Source organism: Lissotriton helveticus, chromosome 2_1, assembly GCF_964261635.1.
Source record: "Lissotriton helveticus chromosome 2_1, aLisHel1.1, whole genome shotgun sequence".
Taxonomy (NCBI): domain Eukaryota; kingdom Metazoa; phylum Chordata; class Amphibia; order Caudata; family Salamandridae; genus Lissotriton; species Lissotriton helveticus.
This window is the reverse complement of record NC_136059.1, coordinates 464,477,091-464,496,935: the sequence shown is the minus strand read 5'-3', so window position 1 is coordinate 464,496,935 and position 19,845 is coordinate 464,477,091. Positions and strand designations below refer to the sequence as shown.

General features: G+C 37.5%; 2 protein-coding genes across 2 annotated transcripts in view; one reads left to right on the top strand and one right to left on the bottom strand.

Annotated features, from left to right (window-relative positions):
• The window catches only part of MAP3K1 (mitogen-activated protein kinase kinase kinase 1), a 563,015-nt gene that overhangs the window by 514,845 nt on the left and 28,325 nt on the right, over positions 1-19,845 (bottom strand). The gene's annotated exons all lie outside the window — the stretch shown is intronic.
• LOC144818076 (uncharacterized) lies at positions 15,637-17,989 on the top strand. The gene is made up of 3 exons (XM_078675110.1): positions 15,637-15,808; positions 16,900-17,115; positions 17,566-17,989. Exons 1-3 carry the CDS (start codon positions 15,665-15,667, stop codon positions 17,824-17,826), a joined length of 621 nt encoding a protein of 206 aa, XP_078531236.1. The 5' UTR covers positions 15,637-15,664; the 3' UTR covers positions 17,827-17,989.

The window sequence follows — 19,845 nt, the reverse complement described above, 5'->3', positions numbered from 1 at the left end:
CTTATCTCTGTTTGCTGTGTAATCATACCTCGCACCTTTGCCCTGCTGTAGTCCAAACGACAAATATTTATGGACTCAATTGTAATAAGCATGCCTTTCGCCTACACCCTGCGGGGTCCTCACCGTTACCTGTGCTTACAGGGATATGGAATTCCTATAGCCCGACGCCCGGGACATGTTATTTGGGGTCAAGGGCCACAAGTTTTAATGTGCATTTTGTCGTTGGGACAAGTAGGCCAAATCCCCTGCAGCACAAACAGTTTGGCTGCCAGTTTACAGTACCACATTGTGGCTCAGGGAAGGGCATTCTCTACAATTAAGGTAAAGTGTGTGTTATATATAATAGGTGTGATAATGTGGTCCAAACTTGTATATATGGTTCATTAACACAAAGCCTTTATTATTAGGGTGAGCATTGAAATTAAATGTTTTAGGCTCAGCCTGCACTACTGACGGTGGTTCCAGTATAAGTGTACACACATTTTATAAGTTTAATAATATGAGGCTCTGTATAATGCACCCAGAATGCTCTCTGATTATATGCAAATATTTGCAGAAGCTTGAAAGCAAGAGTGATCATTCTTTGCTTTCAAAATAAAAGGTTCCCAAAAAAATGCCTGTAAGAAAAGAAAACATTTAGCTAAACTACTGTAAGATTTTAGGTACCGTATCTTTGCAGCATCATTTAGTAACATGTTGATGCATGTTAGTATTTCCCAAAAATATTCAGAATGGAAGATCAGTGTAACCAGTTTAAATACGAATATGGAAAACAAGAACAAACAAGCATTGGCAAAGCTAGTGGGTCTGAAATTGGTGGTCAGCCTTTTGGTTTTGTCAAGGCGTGACTTGTTTAGGCATGGTTTTTGTAAAACCTTAACAGTGTGGGAGCTGCTGCATCCTCACCATTCTAACAAGCATTGGCAAAAGAAAAACAGAAAAAATGTTGGTCTTAGCACACATTGCCACCCAACGGTTCTGGGCACTGAACAAAACTACTGTGTGTGCCAATATGCTTCTTCTAAAAGAGCAAAATACTGTCACTTACAGGGACGCCAGCTGATAGACAGATGGAGAGAGACAAAATAAAAAACAAAACAAAAGGTCATGGTTAACGCCAGGCCTAATTAGAGGCCCAATTATTAAATATAGTCTCAAAAGTGCATCCATGGTATATATCCTTGCATTAAGTGCATTTGTACAGTTTCCATGAATTCACAAGAATTTACAGAAGTAGGCCAAAAAATAGTACTCCCAGAAAATATTTGTGAACTGCATTTTAGCATGAGCAAATATGCAGGTGTAGATTTGCTTATGTGAAAATCTGAATGTTTTCAAGTACACTTTTCCTCCAACCACTTTTTCCCCAACCCTGGAAGAAGTTTTAAGTCTGCCACTGTCAGTAGTAAATTTCCAACCGTTCTCAGTATGGGAAATGATTAGAGAAGAATTCGTGAAAACCCTTAAAACATGCACGTTAGTAGGTTTGCACAGACTAAAAAGGGCATTCCAACTCTGGAACTATTGCTTACGACTACCTTCAGCCCCAGTATGTAGACCTGCAGAAACATAGCAGCATAAGGAAATTGCTATTATTCAAACACTACTATGGTATGAACCCTGGCATAATCAGAGAGGCTATATCAGAACTCTTATATAATGAGATTGCTGCGCAATTTGTTCCTGCTTTACATGGCAAAAAGGGAACAAGTGGATTTTGTTACAGAACAAGTAGATTTATTAAGCAGCCTGTTCCATGGACAAGTATAGTTTATTACATTCTACACCCCTGTGCTTAGCAGATTAACCTTTGTTTGACATGTAATCATGCTATGCCGTACCATCTAAATCAGATTGACCTCTGTGTACTATGTAATTATAATGTTTTACCCATATCTTACGAAAAACCCCAAAGGCTACTCACCTGCTGATTCTCCAGATTTACTATTTGTTTAGGAATGCAATAAAAGATCAACTCCCTTACATGCCTGGGGCAGGATAAAGAGTATATAACACGTGAAGTAAGACCATTCTAACAGACTGCCTCCTCAGACAGCTATGGGTGTCTGTTGTTGAGGCACCTCTCCATCTCATGAGATTGTAATAAATTTCCATGAGCAATTTATGGTCGGAGAGGCGCTATAATCATAGTGGCCAAGTTTTCGTTCAGCATATGTGTGACATTTCTGTTTGTATTGTGCCTGTGTGTGTGGCATTTTCATGCCCCGAGTGAGTTTACCGCTACTATTTCAAAAAGGAAAATATCCCTTCCCAACAGCTAAAAGTCAGTCCAGAGGTGGAAGAACAACAATGGTGGCAGAGATTAAATACGTTAGAAAAATTTAACAGTACATGGTGCAAAGACTATGAATGGTTTCGGGAAGCAATATACACCAAGGGGCCTAGGCTGTAAAAAGATTAAATATTTATCACAGGCATTAAGTCAATGATGAACAACAGTGGCTCAGTCTTTAATGAATACCAATTGGCTGGCTGTCAATAAAGAACACCAATGACCCAACCCGTAAGGAACAGCAATGGCCCAGGCTGAAATGAAAATCAGTGGCAATCACTTTCCCGGCCGCTTTGATGTTCTCAGTGGCCACGCGGCTCACTGAGAACATCAAAGCGGCTGCGAAAGTGATCACGCAGGCTGACAAATGGTGCGCGCGCCCGGCGCACATGCACTGCACCCGATCCGCCTGCAGCCTTTGGGAACACTTTCAGAAGCCCCTTACCAAATATCTTGCAGAGCATCGCTTACGCGATAGCTAGGCGAGACCTAAAAATAAGACATACCATCCTGATTGGGTGGGGGAGTCAATTCCGCTGCATGAGTACACATCTTTATATTTCCTAGTACAAGAGATCAATCTGGCAGCTGTACGTAGAGCAACTTTCAACGGGGAAGATAGAGATGCAAGTAAGGAAGTTAGAAAAGGCACTTTATAGTCTATTATAGTCTATGTCACAGATGATTAGGGCTTGGGCAGTTTGTATAAGATCATCACCTGGAAGAAGGATTTGATAGATAAATAGATTAAAAGGGTTGAATATGATTTTGGCATTGGCTTTGATGTGGTGAAACATGATAAGTTGTTGCTAAGTGTGAAACATACAAATTTGGCACAACCGATTGTTTCAGAGTGCAGTTCAGTGATGTTAAGCTTTTGTCACAATTTGACAATGCTCCCATTTACGTTTTAACTGATGGTGAGGATGTTTAATGGTTTACATTCAGTTTCCATTTGGTTCTTCCAATTTTGTGTGACAGACCTTAATGATTGTGATGTTGTTCTGGTTCAATCTTAGACTATCATCTGTTCACTAAAAATATGATATCCCTATTCAAGAGTTATCCATGCAGCTCTATGTACAGGTTTGAAAGGACTAGGGCGAGCAGAGCCTTGTGGGAAACTAATCTTTATTGGGACAGATTGTTAGAGTGAGTCATTGATTTTTACCATCTAATATCGGACAATCAGATATGATTTGAACGAGGTTAAAACTGACCTTATTAATCCAATTCTTGAAGAGAGTGTATTCAACAAAATGTTGTGATGTTCACTGCTGCATGTCAAAGAGAAATAAAGGGGAGTATGCCTTCAAATCCTCTTCATCAAGCATTTGATAAGCATCATCTAGGAAGCTAAGTAAAGCAGTTTCTGTCCTATGTCCTTAGTGGAATCTTGATTGAAAGTTGTCGAGAAAGGAGTTATTTTTTCTAACCACATTCAATCGTTTAGCTGCACATTGTACAAGGACAGGGAACAGCTAAGTCAATCACTTTCTCTTAGTACTGCGGACACCAGCAACACAATCCCCTATGCAATGGAAAACAAACACGGTTTGATGACATTTTTTGCGTTCCTGTAGGAAAAAATATGTACTGACCATCTAAATATTTAACACATCGTTCAGAATCTTAAAACAATATGCAAATGTAGCACATTTAGAAAAGTGACTTAAAAAACGCCACCTCGTAAGGCCCTATTAAGTTCTACTACCAAGGCTTAATTGATTACCCAAAGTCAACATCTGTGCTAATTGGGTGAGAAAAACAGAAACTAACTAAATGATGAGCACACGAAAACAGACTAGAATTACTGTGCAAGACAACTAGCCAAATCTTAATAAAACATTTAAATTGGTACATGGCACACCATGGATCTACGCATGGGCAAAGTGTTTCAGAAGACATCCAATGGCTGATGACCCTGCTGCACAGTTCCACAGGAAAAATTCAAGTCAAATATTTAAAAGCCATCTGTTCCACTAAGCTGTTCCTCCTCCTGAAGTACATCTGTTATGATTAGAAGTCCCTTACAGTGTATCAAGATGCCTTCAATTTAGTGATTAACTTTCCTTACAGATCAGCAATAAACTTTAAACCTGTATCAATCCTCTTGGTACTTCTGGATGATCACTGATATCTGCTTGTGACCCATTGTGAAATCCCACAGTCTAATATGTTTCCACAACTACAAACCTGTATACAACTAAATGTGTCTGTTAAATGGTTTACAGAAGACCTACCAACAGGCAGAGCAATGTAGCATCCACGTAATATATAGGTTCACGGTATTCTTGTACTTGGTGGAAGTTAATCGCCTGGTACCATGAAGGTCTTACAGCAGTTATGGGGTGTGTGTGCGTGTGTGTTTAACTGTCAAGATAAAGTCTTCGTTTCTTTCAACCAATTCAAACACCATTGCCTCGTATTCTCCTTACAAGAATATCCAGTTGAATAAATATACTTTTGGTATTTTCTTACATTCTGCAAAAGACACATAAAAAAACAAAGGGCAACTACAAACAAGCATTGGCAAAGTCAATAGGTCTTGACTTTGGAACCTACTGACCTAGCCAATACTGTTCAGCGAAAGTGAACATCATTGGTAAAAAGCAATTGTTTTTGCCAAAGCCGATATATATATATATTTCCTATTCTGTAGCCGCACACATGGATTATACATAGTAACCCAAAAAAAGGACACAGGAGTCTTATATTTTTTATTTACTGATCTAAGATGGCACACTTACAAAAACTGCAGGTGGGGGGGGGGCAATGTAGGACCATGGGGGAGCAGGTTGGGGGAAAGCAATAGGGAGTGAGCAGCGGGCACGAATGAGACAGAAATACAGGAACAGCAGGTGAGAAGCCAATGAAGGAGACACAAACAGTGAGTACTGAGAGAGCATCAGCTTAGAGTGGTCTACCTCGTCTGAGATGGGGTGGGGGACACAGGAAAGAGAACGGAGGGGAACAGAGTGATCAGCTATGCTTGTGTGACAGAGAGCGCAAACAGAGCATGCAGACAGAAGTGAAACTGTCAAAAAGATGGTAAAGACGCTATGCGCCAGAGGAGGGTCAAACACAAAATAGGAAACAAACAAATTACAGTAACAATAAAGCCAACTAACAGTAAGCAATGGGCGGGCTCCACGTAAGTTCTTGGTCAGTCACAATAGGTCTTTCACAACCAGACACTGCAGTGGTAGTATGGACCTACAATTTAGTACAGTCAGTACAAAGATTTGAAGTGTCAGACATAAAGCGAATTATCACTCATTATGTATACATAACAATGAGCCTATGGTAACAAGTTTGGAGAAGGATACTGAACTCTTAAAAGCAAGAACAATTTCTTGGACAATGAGATAAAGTACAATGTAAGCAAACACATCAAACTAAACATCACCACACTAAGACACAAATGGCAGTGGAAGGTCCATCGATTTGCACAAATCTTCACAAAGGAAATCCCATCTTAAATAACGGATGCATTTTCTCCTTTGTTTACATCAGACATGAAACATGCTCGCTTACAGCATAAACAGAACAAGCTGCCAGCTGTTTGGCTTTGTCAATGCTCGTTTTGTCCAGGTGTATGCAAAACTTTATTGATGGGAAAGCCACAGGGCCCTCAATAATAACAATTTTAAAAAACACCCAAAATTTGGCTAAAAGCAAAAATATCTTTAATAAAAAAAATAAAAAAAGCCCACATTGTAATAGTATTAAAGGGTATTCATTTGTGTATAGCAGTGCTCCATGTGGAGGCAATAATGCTGAGACTCGCAGTAAAGTTAGCCAGTGGCTGAAATGGGCTAACCTGGTGTATGCTGCAGTACAGTTCTTGTCAATTTGGTTTCTGGGGACAACCATTGTATCACTACTGGAATGCCAGGACCCCCTCCTAAACAATTTCTACGACTATAACATCAAACCAATACACAAAGATAGAGAAATAAATATGCATCAAATCCTCAAATTATTAAATGTTTTATTTGATTTATAAACAAAGAATAAGCTGAAATTAAAATTTTAATGAAATTGTTGCAGCTTTTCAAAATGCTGTTTTCATTATAAAAGACACGTTTCTTGCCCCTAATTCATGCTACTTTTTGTCTGTGCAAACCACTGCTTCAATTGGGGCCACCAAACGTTCAGATTAGATTCCGCTTGCGGTTTCTCTGCTGCCCCTCCATGAATCAAGATACGCAACCATCTTAATTTTTAGACTTCAATTTCAAATTCTTTGCATTTACAGAATGTTTTAACATTTACAATGGGTTTTTAATGTGTACATTCATTATTAACCTGATAATTTATTAAAAAGTTGTGGAGCACCTGAGTAGAACTCATGGACCCCGGGGTCCGCAGACTCCAGACTAAAAATTGTTTTGCTGCAGTAGAAAGAAGAAAAAATTCAAACTCATAAACACACCAATGTATGAATGAAAAGGGCTGCCCGAAACCCTCTATAGGTATATTACTCACAAAATATATTAAAATCAAAAGGTCTTGGGCAACGCCAGACTTTAAAAAAAAATACTTTAAGATATGTAATTTTATAGAACCGTTTTCTATGTTCAAAATTAAGCAAACACTGGAAACATATATAGAGTAGCTTATCTCAAGTAGGCCACGTTTTTTCAGTCACTTCCTATAGAGGAATAGAATACCTGGAAATATATATTAGAACATGAAATAATGCACTCACAGATTATCATTCCAAGAAAGGCAAGCCAAATGAAGAAATAAACCGGAGCAAGCGCAGGAGGGAGCCACTTAGACAGTGCGTTCGGAGATTGCCGAGTGACTGTTCCCTTTCACCCAACTAGAACATCACTTTAATACCAGTTTTATTTTTTTCCAGCGAACATAGCGATTTACACACACCAAGAAGGCACCATGGTGAAGCAATAAGGATAGAAGAAAAAAAAAAAATGACTTTGGGCCTGGTGAGCATGGAGAACAAATGAGGGACTGCAAGAAACCAAATGCACACTCATGGAGCGCTGAAGAAACAAGCATTTACAATGCAATAGGTCTCGCATTATTAAAGTTTGAGCTATTGGCATTGTAAATGACAATGCCTTTTCTTCATTTGCATCGTTGCATAAACAAGCACTTTGCACTTATAGTCCATGCTTATGAGAAGCAAGGCTGTAAGTCTCTTTTACTGCCAGCTTTGCTCATTGTAAGCAAGGAATATACGTTCAAAGTGCGTGTTTATGCACCGATTGCAGGTTTTAAAAACAATGAATAAAAGACATTGTCATTTACAATGCCAGTTGCCAATTTCAAACATTATGCCTCGATTCTGGTAAAAGAACAGATAGCACGTTTACAGTTTCCCTGCTATTATTTTAGTGTTGATGCTATCAAACTGCCATCTGCTGAACTGGGGACTGAAACAACTTGCACACGTACAAATACACGAAATTCTAGGGTAGGCATAAAGAACATCACTCTTCGAAAATTCTAACTTTTTAGGTTTTGCCTAGCGAAAGCTGCGCTCTGCGCAGCTTTTTCGCGCAGGCGAAATCCTGTTGAGAACTGTAGGGTGCTTTGGGTCGGCCCTCGTCATTGATTGGCTGGCTCCGTAAACGGAGCCTTGCCATTGGACGAGGGGCCTGTCCGTCAATGCCGGACCAGACACGGGGGCGTTCCTGACATTCTTTGCCTTTTGCCGACGTCACGCGACGCCGGGAACGCCCCCGAGTCTGGTCCGGCATTGCCGGGACCTGCGTTTGCTGAAGTGTCGGGTTTCTTTGCTGTGGCGGAACAAATTGCAGGTAAGCGATGGTGTCTTTTGTAATATAAATGACTGTATTTTTTGAATGCCCCATCCGAAATGTTTAATCACGTATTTTTTTTTGTTCTCTGCAGGTATTTTGCGACGGCCCGGTGGGGGGAACAATTTCCGGTCGGGATCCTTGGCTCGCTGTCTGTCTCCGTGCTCCAAGGGATTTCTTGCAGGTAAGCGATGGTGTCTTTTGTAATATAAATGATTGTATTTTTTGAATGCCCCATCCGAAATGTTTAATCACGTATTTTTTTTTGTTTTTCTCTTCAGGTTGCCGGGACCTGCCTTTGGTGACGTGTCGGGTTTCTGTGTTTGTGGCGGAACAAATTGCAGGTAAGCGATGATGTCTTTTGTAATCTAAATGACTGTATTTTTTGAATGCCCCATCCGAAATGTTTAATCACGTATTTTTTTTTGTTCTCTGCAGGTATTTTGCGACGGCCCGGTGGGGGGAACAATTTCCGGTCGGGATCCTTGGCTCGCTGTCTGTCTCCGTCTCCGTGCTCCAAGGGATTTCTTGCAGGTAAGCGATGGTGTCTTTTGTAATCTAAATGACTGTCTTTTTTGAATGCCCCATCCGAAATGTTTAATCACGTATTTTTTTTTGTTCTCTGCAGCTATTTTGCGACGGCCCGGTGGGGGGAACAATTTCCGGTCGGGATCCTTGCCTCGCTGTCTGTCTCCGTCTCCGTGCTCCAAGGGATTTCTTGCAGGTAAGCGATGGTGTCTTTTGTAATATAAATGACTGTATTTTTTGAATGCGCCATCCGAAATGTTTAATCACGTATTTTTTTTTGTTTTTCTCTTCAGGTTGCCGGGACCTGCCTTTGGTGACGTGTCGGGTTTCTGTGTTTGTGGCGGAACAAATTGCAGGTAAGCGATGATGTCTTTTGTAATATAAATGACTGTATTTTTTGAATGCCCCATCCGAAATGTTTAATCACGTATTTTTTTTTGTTCTCTGCAGGTATTTTGCGACGGCCCGGTGGGGGGAACAATTTCCGGTCGGGATCCTTGGCTCGCTGTCTGTCTCCGTCTCCGTGCTCCAAGGGATTTCTTGCAGGTAAGCGATGGTGTCTTTTGTAATCTAAATGACTGTCTTTTTTGAATGCCCCATCCGAAATGTTTAATCACGTATTTTTTTTTGTTCTCTGCAGCTATTTTGCGACGGCCCGGTGGGGGGAACAATTTCCGGTCGGGATCCTTGGCTCGCTGTCTGTCTCCGTCTCCGTGCTCCAAGGGATTTCTTGCAGGTAAGCGATGGTGTCTTTTGTAATATAAATGACTGTATTTTTTGAATGCCCCATCCGAAATGTTTAATCACGTATTTTTTTTTGTTTTTCTCTTCAGGTTGCCGGGACCTGCCTTTGGTGACGTGTCGGGTTTCTGTGTTTGTGGCGGAACAAATTGCAGGTAAGCGATGATGTCTTTTGTAATATAAATGACTGTATTTTTTGAATGCCCCATCCGAAATGTTTAATCACGTATTTTTTTTTGTTCTCTGCAGGTATTTTGCGACGGCCCGGTGGGGGGAACAATTTCCGGTCGGGATCCTTGGCTCGCTGTCTGTCTCCGTCTCCATGATACAAGGGATTTCTTGCAGGTAAGCGATGGTGTCTTTTGTAATATACGCGATTTACATTTGTATATAATTATAATTTGTTTTATGTGTTCTACTTTTTATAACTTTGCAAAGTGTTTTAGAAATTAATTTATCTCACTTTCGTTGCAGGTATTTTTCGGCGTCGCGGCGTGGTCCCGGGATCTGGGCGTGGTCGCTGTTTCCGGTCGCCATTTTGCGCTCGGTGTCTGGCTTCGTGGTACGATGGATTTCAGGTACGCGTTTAATTTGTATATAATTGTAATTTGTTTTATGTGTTCTACAGTCTTTAGCCTATTTGTTTTATATATTTTGCGCTTGTTCTCTTTAATGTTTCCGTGTCGGGTCTCCTCCGTGGCGTGACGACTTGCAGGTAAGCGATGGTGTGTTTTTTAATTTACATTTTTATGTCGCTGTAATTTCTTTTATGTGTTCAGCCTATTCTGTTTTTATTGTAATGTATTTATTTTTTGGGCCTGTTCTCTTTAATGTTTCCGGGTTGGGTCGCCTTCGTGGCGTGACGACTTGCAGGTAAGCGATGGTGTGTGTTGTAATTAATAAATGGCTGTCTCTTTTTAATGACTGAGTTTTTGTAACTTTGTAAAACTTTTTTTAGAATTATTTTATCTCACTTTCGTTGCAGGTATTTTTCGGCGTCGCTGCGTGGTCCCGGGACTTTTTATAACTTTGCAAAGTGTTTTAGAAATTAATTTATCTCACTTTCGTTGCAGGTATTTTTCGGCGTCGCGGCGTGGTCCCGGGATCTGGGCGTGGTCGCTGTTTCCGGTCGCCATTTTGCGCTCGGTGTCTGGCTTCGTGGTACGATGGATTTCAGGTACGCGTTTAATTTGTATATAATTGTAATTTGTTTTATGTGTTCTACAGTCTTTAGCCTATTTGTTTTATATATTTTGCGCTTGTTCTCTTTAATGTTTCCGTGTCGGGTCTCCTCCGTGGCGTGACGACTTGCAGGTAAGCGATGGTGTGTTTTTTAATTTACATTTTTATGTCGCTGTAATTTCTTTTATGTGTTCAGCCTATTCTGTTTTTATTGTAATGTATTTATTTTTTGGGCCTGTTCTCTTTAATGTTTCCGGGTTGGGTCGCCTTCGTGGCGTGACGACTTGCAGGTAAGCGATGGTGTGTGTTGTAATTAATAAATGGCTGTCTCTTTTTAATGACTGAGTTTTTGTAACTTTGTAAAACTTTTTTTAGAATTATTTTATCTCACTTTCGTTGCAGGTATTTTTCGGCGTCGCTGCGTGGTCCCGGGATCTGGGCGTGGTCGCGGTTTCCGGTCGCCATTTTGCGCTCGGTGTCTGGCTTCGTGGTACGATGGATTTCAGGTACGCGTTTAATTTGTATATAATTGTAATTTGTTTTATGTGTTCTACAGTCTTTAGCCTATTTGTTTTATATATTTTGCGCTTGTTCTCTTTAATGTTTCCGTGTCGGGTCTCCTCCGTGGCGTGACGACTTGCAGGTAAGCGATGGTGTGTTTTTTAATTTACATTTTTATGTCGCTGTAATTTCTTTTATGTGTTCAGCCTATTCTGTTTTTATTGTAATGTATTTATTTTTTGGGCCTGTTCTCTTTAATGTTTCCGGGTTGGGTCGCCTTCGTGGCGTGACGACTTGCAGGTAAGCGATGGTGTGTGTTTTAATTAATAAATGGCTGTCTCTTTTTAATGACTGTGAGTTTTTGTAACTTTGAAAAGCGTTTTTTAGAATTAATTTTTCTAACTTTCTTTGCAGGTATTTTTCGGCGTCGCGGCGTGGTCACTTAATTAACATATTATTACGTACAGAAAAGAGACCAGAATGCACAAAAGAAGAATTTAACAATATGTCATGGGAAACAAAATGCAAATTAATACAGCAGAATCCCATTACATGTGCAAGACATTTTGACTTCCAAGTTCGGAAATTATTTAATTCTGTTTTATTGCATGAAAGTAATCCAATTGGCAAAATTATTGATTACTTTTATAGAGTGGAATTCCAACAACGGGGATCACCACATATACATGCTATAATATGGATTGAAAATGCTCCACTATATGAAACTTCTGATAGAAATGAAGTCACTACTTTCATAAATAAGTATGTTACATGTGCAAAAACAGAAGAACCAGATATAGAGTCTTTACTACCTCTACAAAGACACGGCCATACCAAAAACTGCCGTATCAAACATAAAAGAACATGCAAATATCATTATCCCAGATATCCAATGCCTGAAACTTTTATACTAGAACCAATAGAGCTAGACAAAACAAATAACGAGCTCTTACAGCAAATTGAACTAATACATCTAACTATAAATAGCCAAGAATTTTCAGATTATACTTTTGAACAGTTTTTACATTCAATGAACATAGATCTAAAACAATATACTTTATGTATACAATCTATTATACAAAAAAATACTATTTTCTTGAAAAGGACACCAGCTGAATGCTTTATAAATAACTACAATCCAACTATTTTGAAAGCATGGCAAGCAAACATAGATATACAATACATCTTAGATGCATATGCATGTGCTGTGTATATTGTTTCATACATTAGTAAATCACAGCGAGGAATGAGCAAACTAATTGCCCAAGCTGCTAAAGAAGTACATGCCAATCCAAGTATTAAAGAACAACTTAAGCATATAGGGAACAAATTCTTAAACTGTACAGAAATAAGTGCCCAAGAAGCAGCATATCTAATACTACAAATTCCTTTACGGAAAAGTTCAAGATCTTTTGTATTTATCAATACAAGTCCTAATGAAAAGCGTACATACTTATTAAAAGACATCGAAACTATCAATTCTTTACCAGATGAGTCTTGTAAAATACAATATGATAATATTATAGTCAGGTATAGTAAACGCCCTGTAAAATTAGAAACATGTACATTAGCTGACTATGCATCTATGTATAATGAAAAGAAAAAATGTAAAGGAAAAGAAGAAACAGGCCATGACAATTTCCTTATTGAAAATAACTTTCATAGCTCAGATGACGAAGAACTTGAGATAAATTTAGTAGACGAAACAAACTGCATAAAAAGAAAAAAAGCAAGAGTAATTCGCTATTGCAGATTTAACATCAAAAATGACTCAGAAAATTACTATAGAGAATTGCTCATGCTTTTTTACCCATGGCGAAATGAACATAATATAATTAATAACAAGGAAACTTATTATGAACGCTATCTAGAACTTAAAAATGCAGTTGATTCAAACCATAATAAATATAATAAACATAATAAACAACTAACAACTAATAGCAATGAAACTAGTATATTAGATACATTGCTACCACCAATAGATACAGAAGAAGATAACACCATATTCCATGAAGTGCAAAATAATGAAAACCCATTGTATGACCTATCATTTGATTTAGGGATTAGAAGTACAAGTAGAGAAGAATCACTAAGCAATAACATAATGCCAAAAGAACAATATGATAGTATAATGCAAAATCTAACAGCAGAACAACTTAACTTTATATATCATCATTTGCATTGGGTTAAAACAAAAGAAACACCATGCTACACATTTTGTACAGGTGGTGCAGGAGTAGGCAAAAGTTTCCTTATAACAGCACTTTACCAAACATTAGTACGTTATTACAATACAAAAGCAGGAGAAAACCCAGATAACATATATGTATTGCTTACAGCTCCAACTGGCAAAGCAGCACATAACATTCAAGGACAAACACTACATAGTACTTTTAAAATACCTATTTCACAAACACTAACTCATAGACAGCTAACTCATGAGAATAGAAGCACACTACAAGGTCAGCTAATGCATCTTAAATTGCTAATAATTGATGAAATATCAATGGTAGGGGCTAATGTATTCAACTTTATACATAATAGATTGCAAGAGATAAAAATGTCTGATCTCCCTTTTGGCGGAATATCTATTTTAGCAATTGGAGACTTTTACCAATTGAAGCCAGTTTTTGACCCATACATATTTGACAACCCAAAACATTCATATAGGCCAGTAAGTACTAATTTATGGCAGACACATTTCAAGTTATTTGAGTTGACTAAAATAATGAGACAACAAAATGACTTGCCATTTGCTCAACTACTAAACAGATTAAGAGAAGGGAAACAAACAAATGAGGATATTATACAGATAAAAACACGAGAAATAGAGCCACCTGAAAACATTAGCAAAACGATCCCTTACATTATGGGAACTAACAATGAAGTCAATAGCATAAATAATGCAGTTTTATTAGAACATATAGCCCATTACCCAGTTTACACAGCTACAGCAATAGATACAGTTGCAGCAGACTTAAGTGAAGCAGTAAAAAAAAAAATACTCAAACAGTTGCCCACAGATTCTACTAAAACAATGAGCCTGCCATCAATATTACATATTGCATTGCAATTAAGATATGATTTAACTAACAATATAAATGTCAATGATGGTTTAACAAATGGTGCAACAGGTATAGTAGAATTTGTAGAAACTATCAATAACAGCCCAAATGTAATTTGGATTAATTTTGATAAAGAAACAGTAGGCAAATTAACAAGACAAGAAAACAAACACATATATCACAGTAATATTTTGCCTCATTGGACACCCATTCATGCTATTACACGGCATTTCCAATATACAAAGAAATTTATAACTATTATACGCAAACAATTCCCATTGAGACAATCATCTGCAAGAACTATACATAGAACACAAGGAGAAACAATTGAGCCCATTTACATTCACTTTAACAACAGTAAAGTACATCATCTACATTATGTAGCTTTAAGCAGAGCTAAATCTTTAGACAACATATACATTAGAAACTTTCAGCAAGACAAAATAGCTGTACATCCAAAAGTGCATGAAGAAATGACACGTTTAAGAACACACATGCAATTACAAATATCAGTACCACAATTAGATAGCTATAGACAACAGTGTAATATAATTGTCCATAACATACGGTCCTTGCAAAGAAATTACACTGCTATTAAATCAGACAAAAATATCATGAACAGTGATATTATATGCCTCACTGAAATCAACACAACTAGAAAAGCAGATAAGAATACGTTCTTAATAGAACAATATCACCTAGTATTATTTGATAAATTTCACAACCAGCACACTAAGCATGGTATTGCCATTTACTACAAAAAAAACATGCTTTTATCGCCAATATATCAAACACAACACGAAATTGACTTTTTATTTTTCACTCAGCATCTTAATGATTCAGAATACTTATTTATTATACTGTACAAACCACCACATGTACTTTTGCAGGCATTATTACAAGCTTTAAGTAGCATAATTAACTTGTATCCAAATTCAAAATATGTCATCATGGGAGACTTCAATATAGATTTAACACAAATGTCACCAAACAGAACTTTGCTATTAGAATATATGCTACAGCAATTTCAATGTCAGCAAAAAATACAACAATACACAACAGACTACAATTCTACACTAGATCACATCTATACTAATGACAACATCATGCACTACGGTACATTAGAATCATATTATAGTGATCACAAAGCATTATGGGTGGCAGTTTAAAATGCAACCACTTCAGTAACATGCTATTTTATTACAGGTAATAGCAAAAGGGGAAAAATTTATGCTCAGAATGTGTACTAACATTTTCTCTCATTTCAGATGATTTCCATAGAAGACCTCAAAAAAATGAAACATGAAGACAACAAACCTTACCAAAAAACAATCCGAGCCAACGTAATAAAATGTTCGACAAAAACAAACTATACAAATGCTAAACAAGAGCACAAAGTCATGTATCATCTAGCTCTAGCTGATGAAAGTAGTTGCATTAAAGCAACGTGCTACAATGAGCCATTTTACCAGCAAACTAAAGAAGGACAAGCTATTATGTTTCGCAATTTCTTAGCCAAAAACAATGTGATTATTATCACGAAACAAACGAAACTATCACGCATGATGCCCTTATCTATACCTCAAGAAATAATACAGGAGGCAGAATATATCCTACAACCCCCTGCTCCACCAATATCACCGATAAAAACAGTTAAAACAGCTTCACTACGCTCATTAATGAGCATTTCTGGGACTATTGCTGAGGTAAGCTTATAAAAAAATAAAAAAAACTCACCCTTTTACACGCACACTATATAACAAAAACTCTTCCACACAATACTTACACCTTTGACAAACTCTCCCTCTTTGACAGACTCTCTCGCTCTTTGACAGACTCTCTCGCTCTTTGACAGACTCTCTCTCTCTGACAGACTCTCTCTCTCTTTGACAGACTCTCTCTTTGACAGACTCTCTCTCTCTTTGACAGACTCTCTCTCTCTTTGACAGACTCTCTCTCTCTTTGACACTCTCTCTCTCTTTAACAGCCTCTCTCTCTCTTTGACAGCCTCTCTCTCTCTTTGACAGACTCTCTCTCTCTTTAACAACTCTCTCTCTCTTTGACAGACTCTCTCTCTCTTTAACAGACTCTCTCTCTCTTTGACAGACTCTCTCTCTCTTTGACAGACTCTCTCTCTCTTTGACTCTCTCTTTGACTCTCTCTTTGACTCTCTCTTTGACTCTCTCTTTGACAGACTCTCTCTCTTTGACAGACTTTCTTCAACAGACTGTCTCTCTTTGACAGACTGTCTCTCTTTGACAGACTGTCTCTCTGACAAACTCTCTCTCTCTTTGACAGACTCTCTCTCTCTTTGTCAAAGAGAGAGAGAGTCTGTCAAAGAGAGAGAGAGTCTGTCAAAGAGAGAGAGTTTGTCAGAGAGACAGTCTGTCAAAGAGAGACAGTCTGTCAAAGAGAGACAGTCTGTCAAAGAGAGACAGTCTGTCAAAGAGAGAGAGAGTCTGTCAAAGAGAGAGAGAGTCTGTCAGACTGTCTCTCTTTGACAGACTGTCTCTCTGACAAACTCTCTCTCTTTGACAGACTCTCTCTTTGACAGACTCTCTCTCTCTGACAGACTATCTCTCTTTTTGACAGACTCTCCCTCTTTGACAGACTCTCCCTCTTTGACAGACTCTCTCTCTCTTTGACAGACTCTCTCTCTCTTTGACAGACTCTCTCTCTCTTTGACAGACTCTCTCTTTGACAGACTCTCTCTTTGACAGACTCTCTCTCTCTTTGACAGACTCTCTCTCTCTTTGATAGACTCTCTCTAATTTCGATTACCAATTTTGTCTTACAGGAAGAAGAAATAAAAACAATTGTTATTGCCGGACAAGATGCAAAACTTAAATCAATAACTGTGAAAGATACAACGGACTCAGTAAAAATAACTCTTTGGAGAGATGCCACAGACTTTCCCATAGAAATTGGATCCTACATTAAGATGACGCACCTGACAGTGCATGAATTTAACAACAATAAAATGTTAAACACAACAAGAAATACGCAATTTCAAGTAAGTACAAATTAGGGAAATATTAATAACTTGCTCTACTACTCAATCTATACTATCTACTTTTTAAAACACCATCAAACTCTATATTCACTAATTACAATTCACTCAAACTCTCGCTTCTAATACTCTCTATCTAAATGCATTAAGCTATACTATGTATTCTACTAATCACTACTATAAAACTAACTAATACTCTCCACTTTATTAAAACGTATTTTTACTAAAGTAGCTATAACATTACAAAACAGTCTCTAATCCTCTATTATACACACTATATTATACCTTTTCACTATACATACTCACAATCTATCCTTTCTTAAACTATCTTCACTACTTATTAACATTATTTAAGACTGCATATAACAAGAAATTTTTCCGTAGGTCAACACAAGAAAAGAAATAAAATAACTTCATAAATATGAAATTAACTAAATTCTTTTTCCTTCACAGAAAATACAACCACCAGAAGAAGAAATAAATATGACTATATATGGGCTAGAAACTGCGAATCAGGAACACAGTACACTAAATGTACATATTGATAATGCAGAAAATTTACAATCTGTCGAAATAGATAACAATATTCTACTGGACTTCTTCAATATACCACCAGACATTGACGACATTCAAGAAGCTCTAATGCCAATCTGGCCAAAAAATGTAAATGTAATATTACAAAATGGATACATACGAAAAATACATGAGTTGTAAAAAACAACACAATACTTTACTGTAAATAAAAGTACAAAATGGAAGATATTCAAATTATGTTTCTGTAAAAAGGCTAAAAATACAGTATTTTAATTAAAGTTTAATTTGCTTGCAAACAATAATACTAAATATATATTTACTTAAATAAAACTTTTTAAAGCTTTTTATCTTGTATTTGCATTATTATTTACAGAGTACATAAGATATGTTAATGGACAATTTTACTTTAAAAATACTACAACAAATGCAATTATTCTATAGCAAATTGAGCTACATGCAAAAATGTAAGTGTGTAAATTTTTTTTTACAGAAGCTACACCACATGTGCACTCATTCGATGTTATGTAGCAAATTCATCTGTCTTATACATTGTGAAAAAATGGTAACAAACACATATCCAACGTTCATTGAAAATGCTACTCCCATGATAATGCTCATACGCCCACATTTTCATCCATCCACCCATCATTCATCCCACCACCTTTTCATACATCATTCATACATGCAACATTTTCTCCATCCATACATCCATCTAACATTTCATTCTCCAAAATATACATCCATCCACACACCCTTTCATCATCCATCATTCATCCACTTACCTTTTCACACATCCATCCATGCAACTTTTAATTTAGCCTTTCATCCTCCTATCCATACATCCTTCATCCATCCACACTATCATCTATACATCCATACGCCCACCCTTTCTCCATCCACACATCATTCATCGCATCCACCCATCATTCACCACAGCACCTTTTCACACATACATCCAGCCATCTTTTCTTCCATCCATACTTCATCCGTCCACCCTTTTGTCCTTTCATGCATCCTTTCATCCACACTTTTATTCATCCATCCACACTTGCATCTTTCTATCCATACATCCATCCTTTTCACATCCACCCTTCAATTCATACACCCACCTACATTTGCACACATCCATCATTCATGCAACATTTTCATTAATACATCCATCTACCATTTATTATACTAACAATACATCCATCCACACTTTCAGTTTCCCATCCATACATCCATCTTTACACATACACACTTCTATCCATCCACTCATCATTTGTCCAACAGCATTTTCACCGATCCATCAATCATTCGTCCATGCAACATTTTTCACATCTATCTTAAAAATTAATTCCCCAATCTATACACACAACGCATCCATCCAGCCACACAATACTTATCCACCTACATTTTCGCTCATACATCATACATCCATGCAACATCTTAACTATCCATCCTTCCATCCATCCATCCTACATGCTTCATCCATTCAATGTTTCATCTATACATCAATACACACACACTTTCATCCATCCACCTATCATTCATCACACCACCTTTTCACACCTCCATACATCAATCATCCATTCAACATTTTATACATCCATACATCCAACTTTTATTACATCCGTCCTTCTTCCGTCCACCCTTTCATCATTCCACACATCCTTTCAGCCATTCACTCTTTCAACAATACATCCTGCATCCAACAACACTTTCATCCTTCCATCCATACATCCATCCTTTACACATCCACACACCTTTTCACACATCCATCATTCATCCATGCGACATTTTATACATCAATCTTCAAATTATTCGAAAGTTATGGGATTGTTCAAACTAGTAAAGTCACTATGCAATATAGTTCCTATGCATAGTTCTGTGGCATCCTAAAATGCCTTATTGATGTTTTACAACAAAACGTGAAATCACTTTCTAAGACCTTGACTTCATTGTATATGTTGTTTAAAGAAGTTTCTAAGCAACTGCCTGCATCCATCTAACAGTGCCTTGTCCAAAATATATTTTCATAAGTTGAAAAAAAGGACACAATACTTTACTGTAAATGGAAGTAAAAAAAACAAATATTCAAATTAGGGTTCATAAAAAAAGAAACAGTATTTATTAAATTTTATTTTGCTTTCATACAATAATAGTCAATATATTTACTTAAATAACATTTTCAAACAGTATCTTCTCTGTGCATTATTA

What these genes read in the sequence shown, in the direction of transcription:
- LOC144818076 (XM_078675110.1), top strand. Translation starts at nt 15,665, where the DNA reads ATGATGCCCTTATCTATACCTCAAGAAATAATACAGGAGGCAGAATAT. An exon ending in TTTCTGGGACTATTGCTGAG is followed by an intron (nt 15,809 to 16,899) that starts GTAAGCTTATAA and finishes TTTGTCTTACAG; the next exon opens with GAAGAAGAAATAAAAACAAT. An exon ending in CAAGAAATACGCAATTTCAA is followed by an intron (nt 17,116 to 17,565) that starts GTAAGTACAAAT and finishes TTTCCTTCACAG; the next exon opens with AAAATACAACCACCAGAAGA.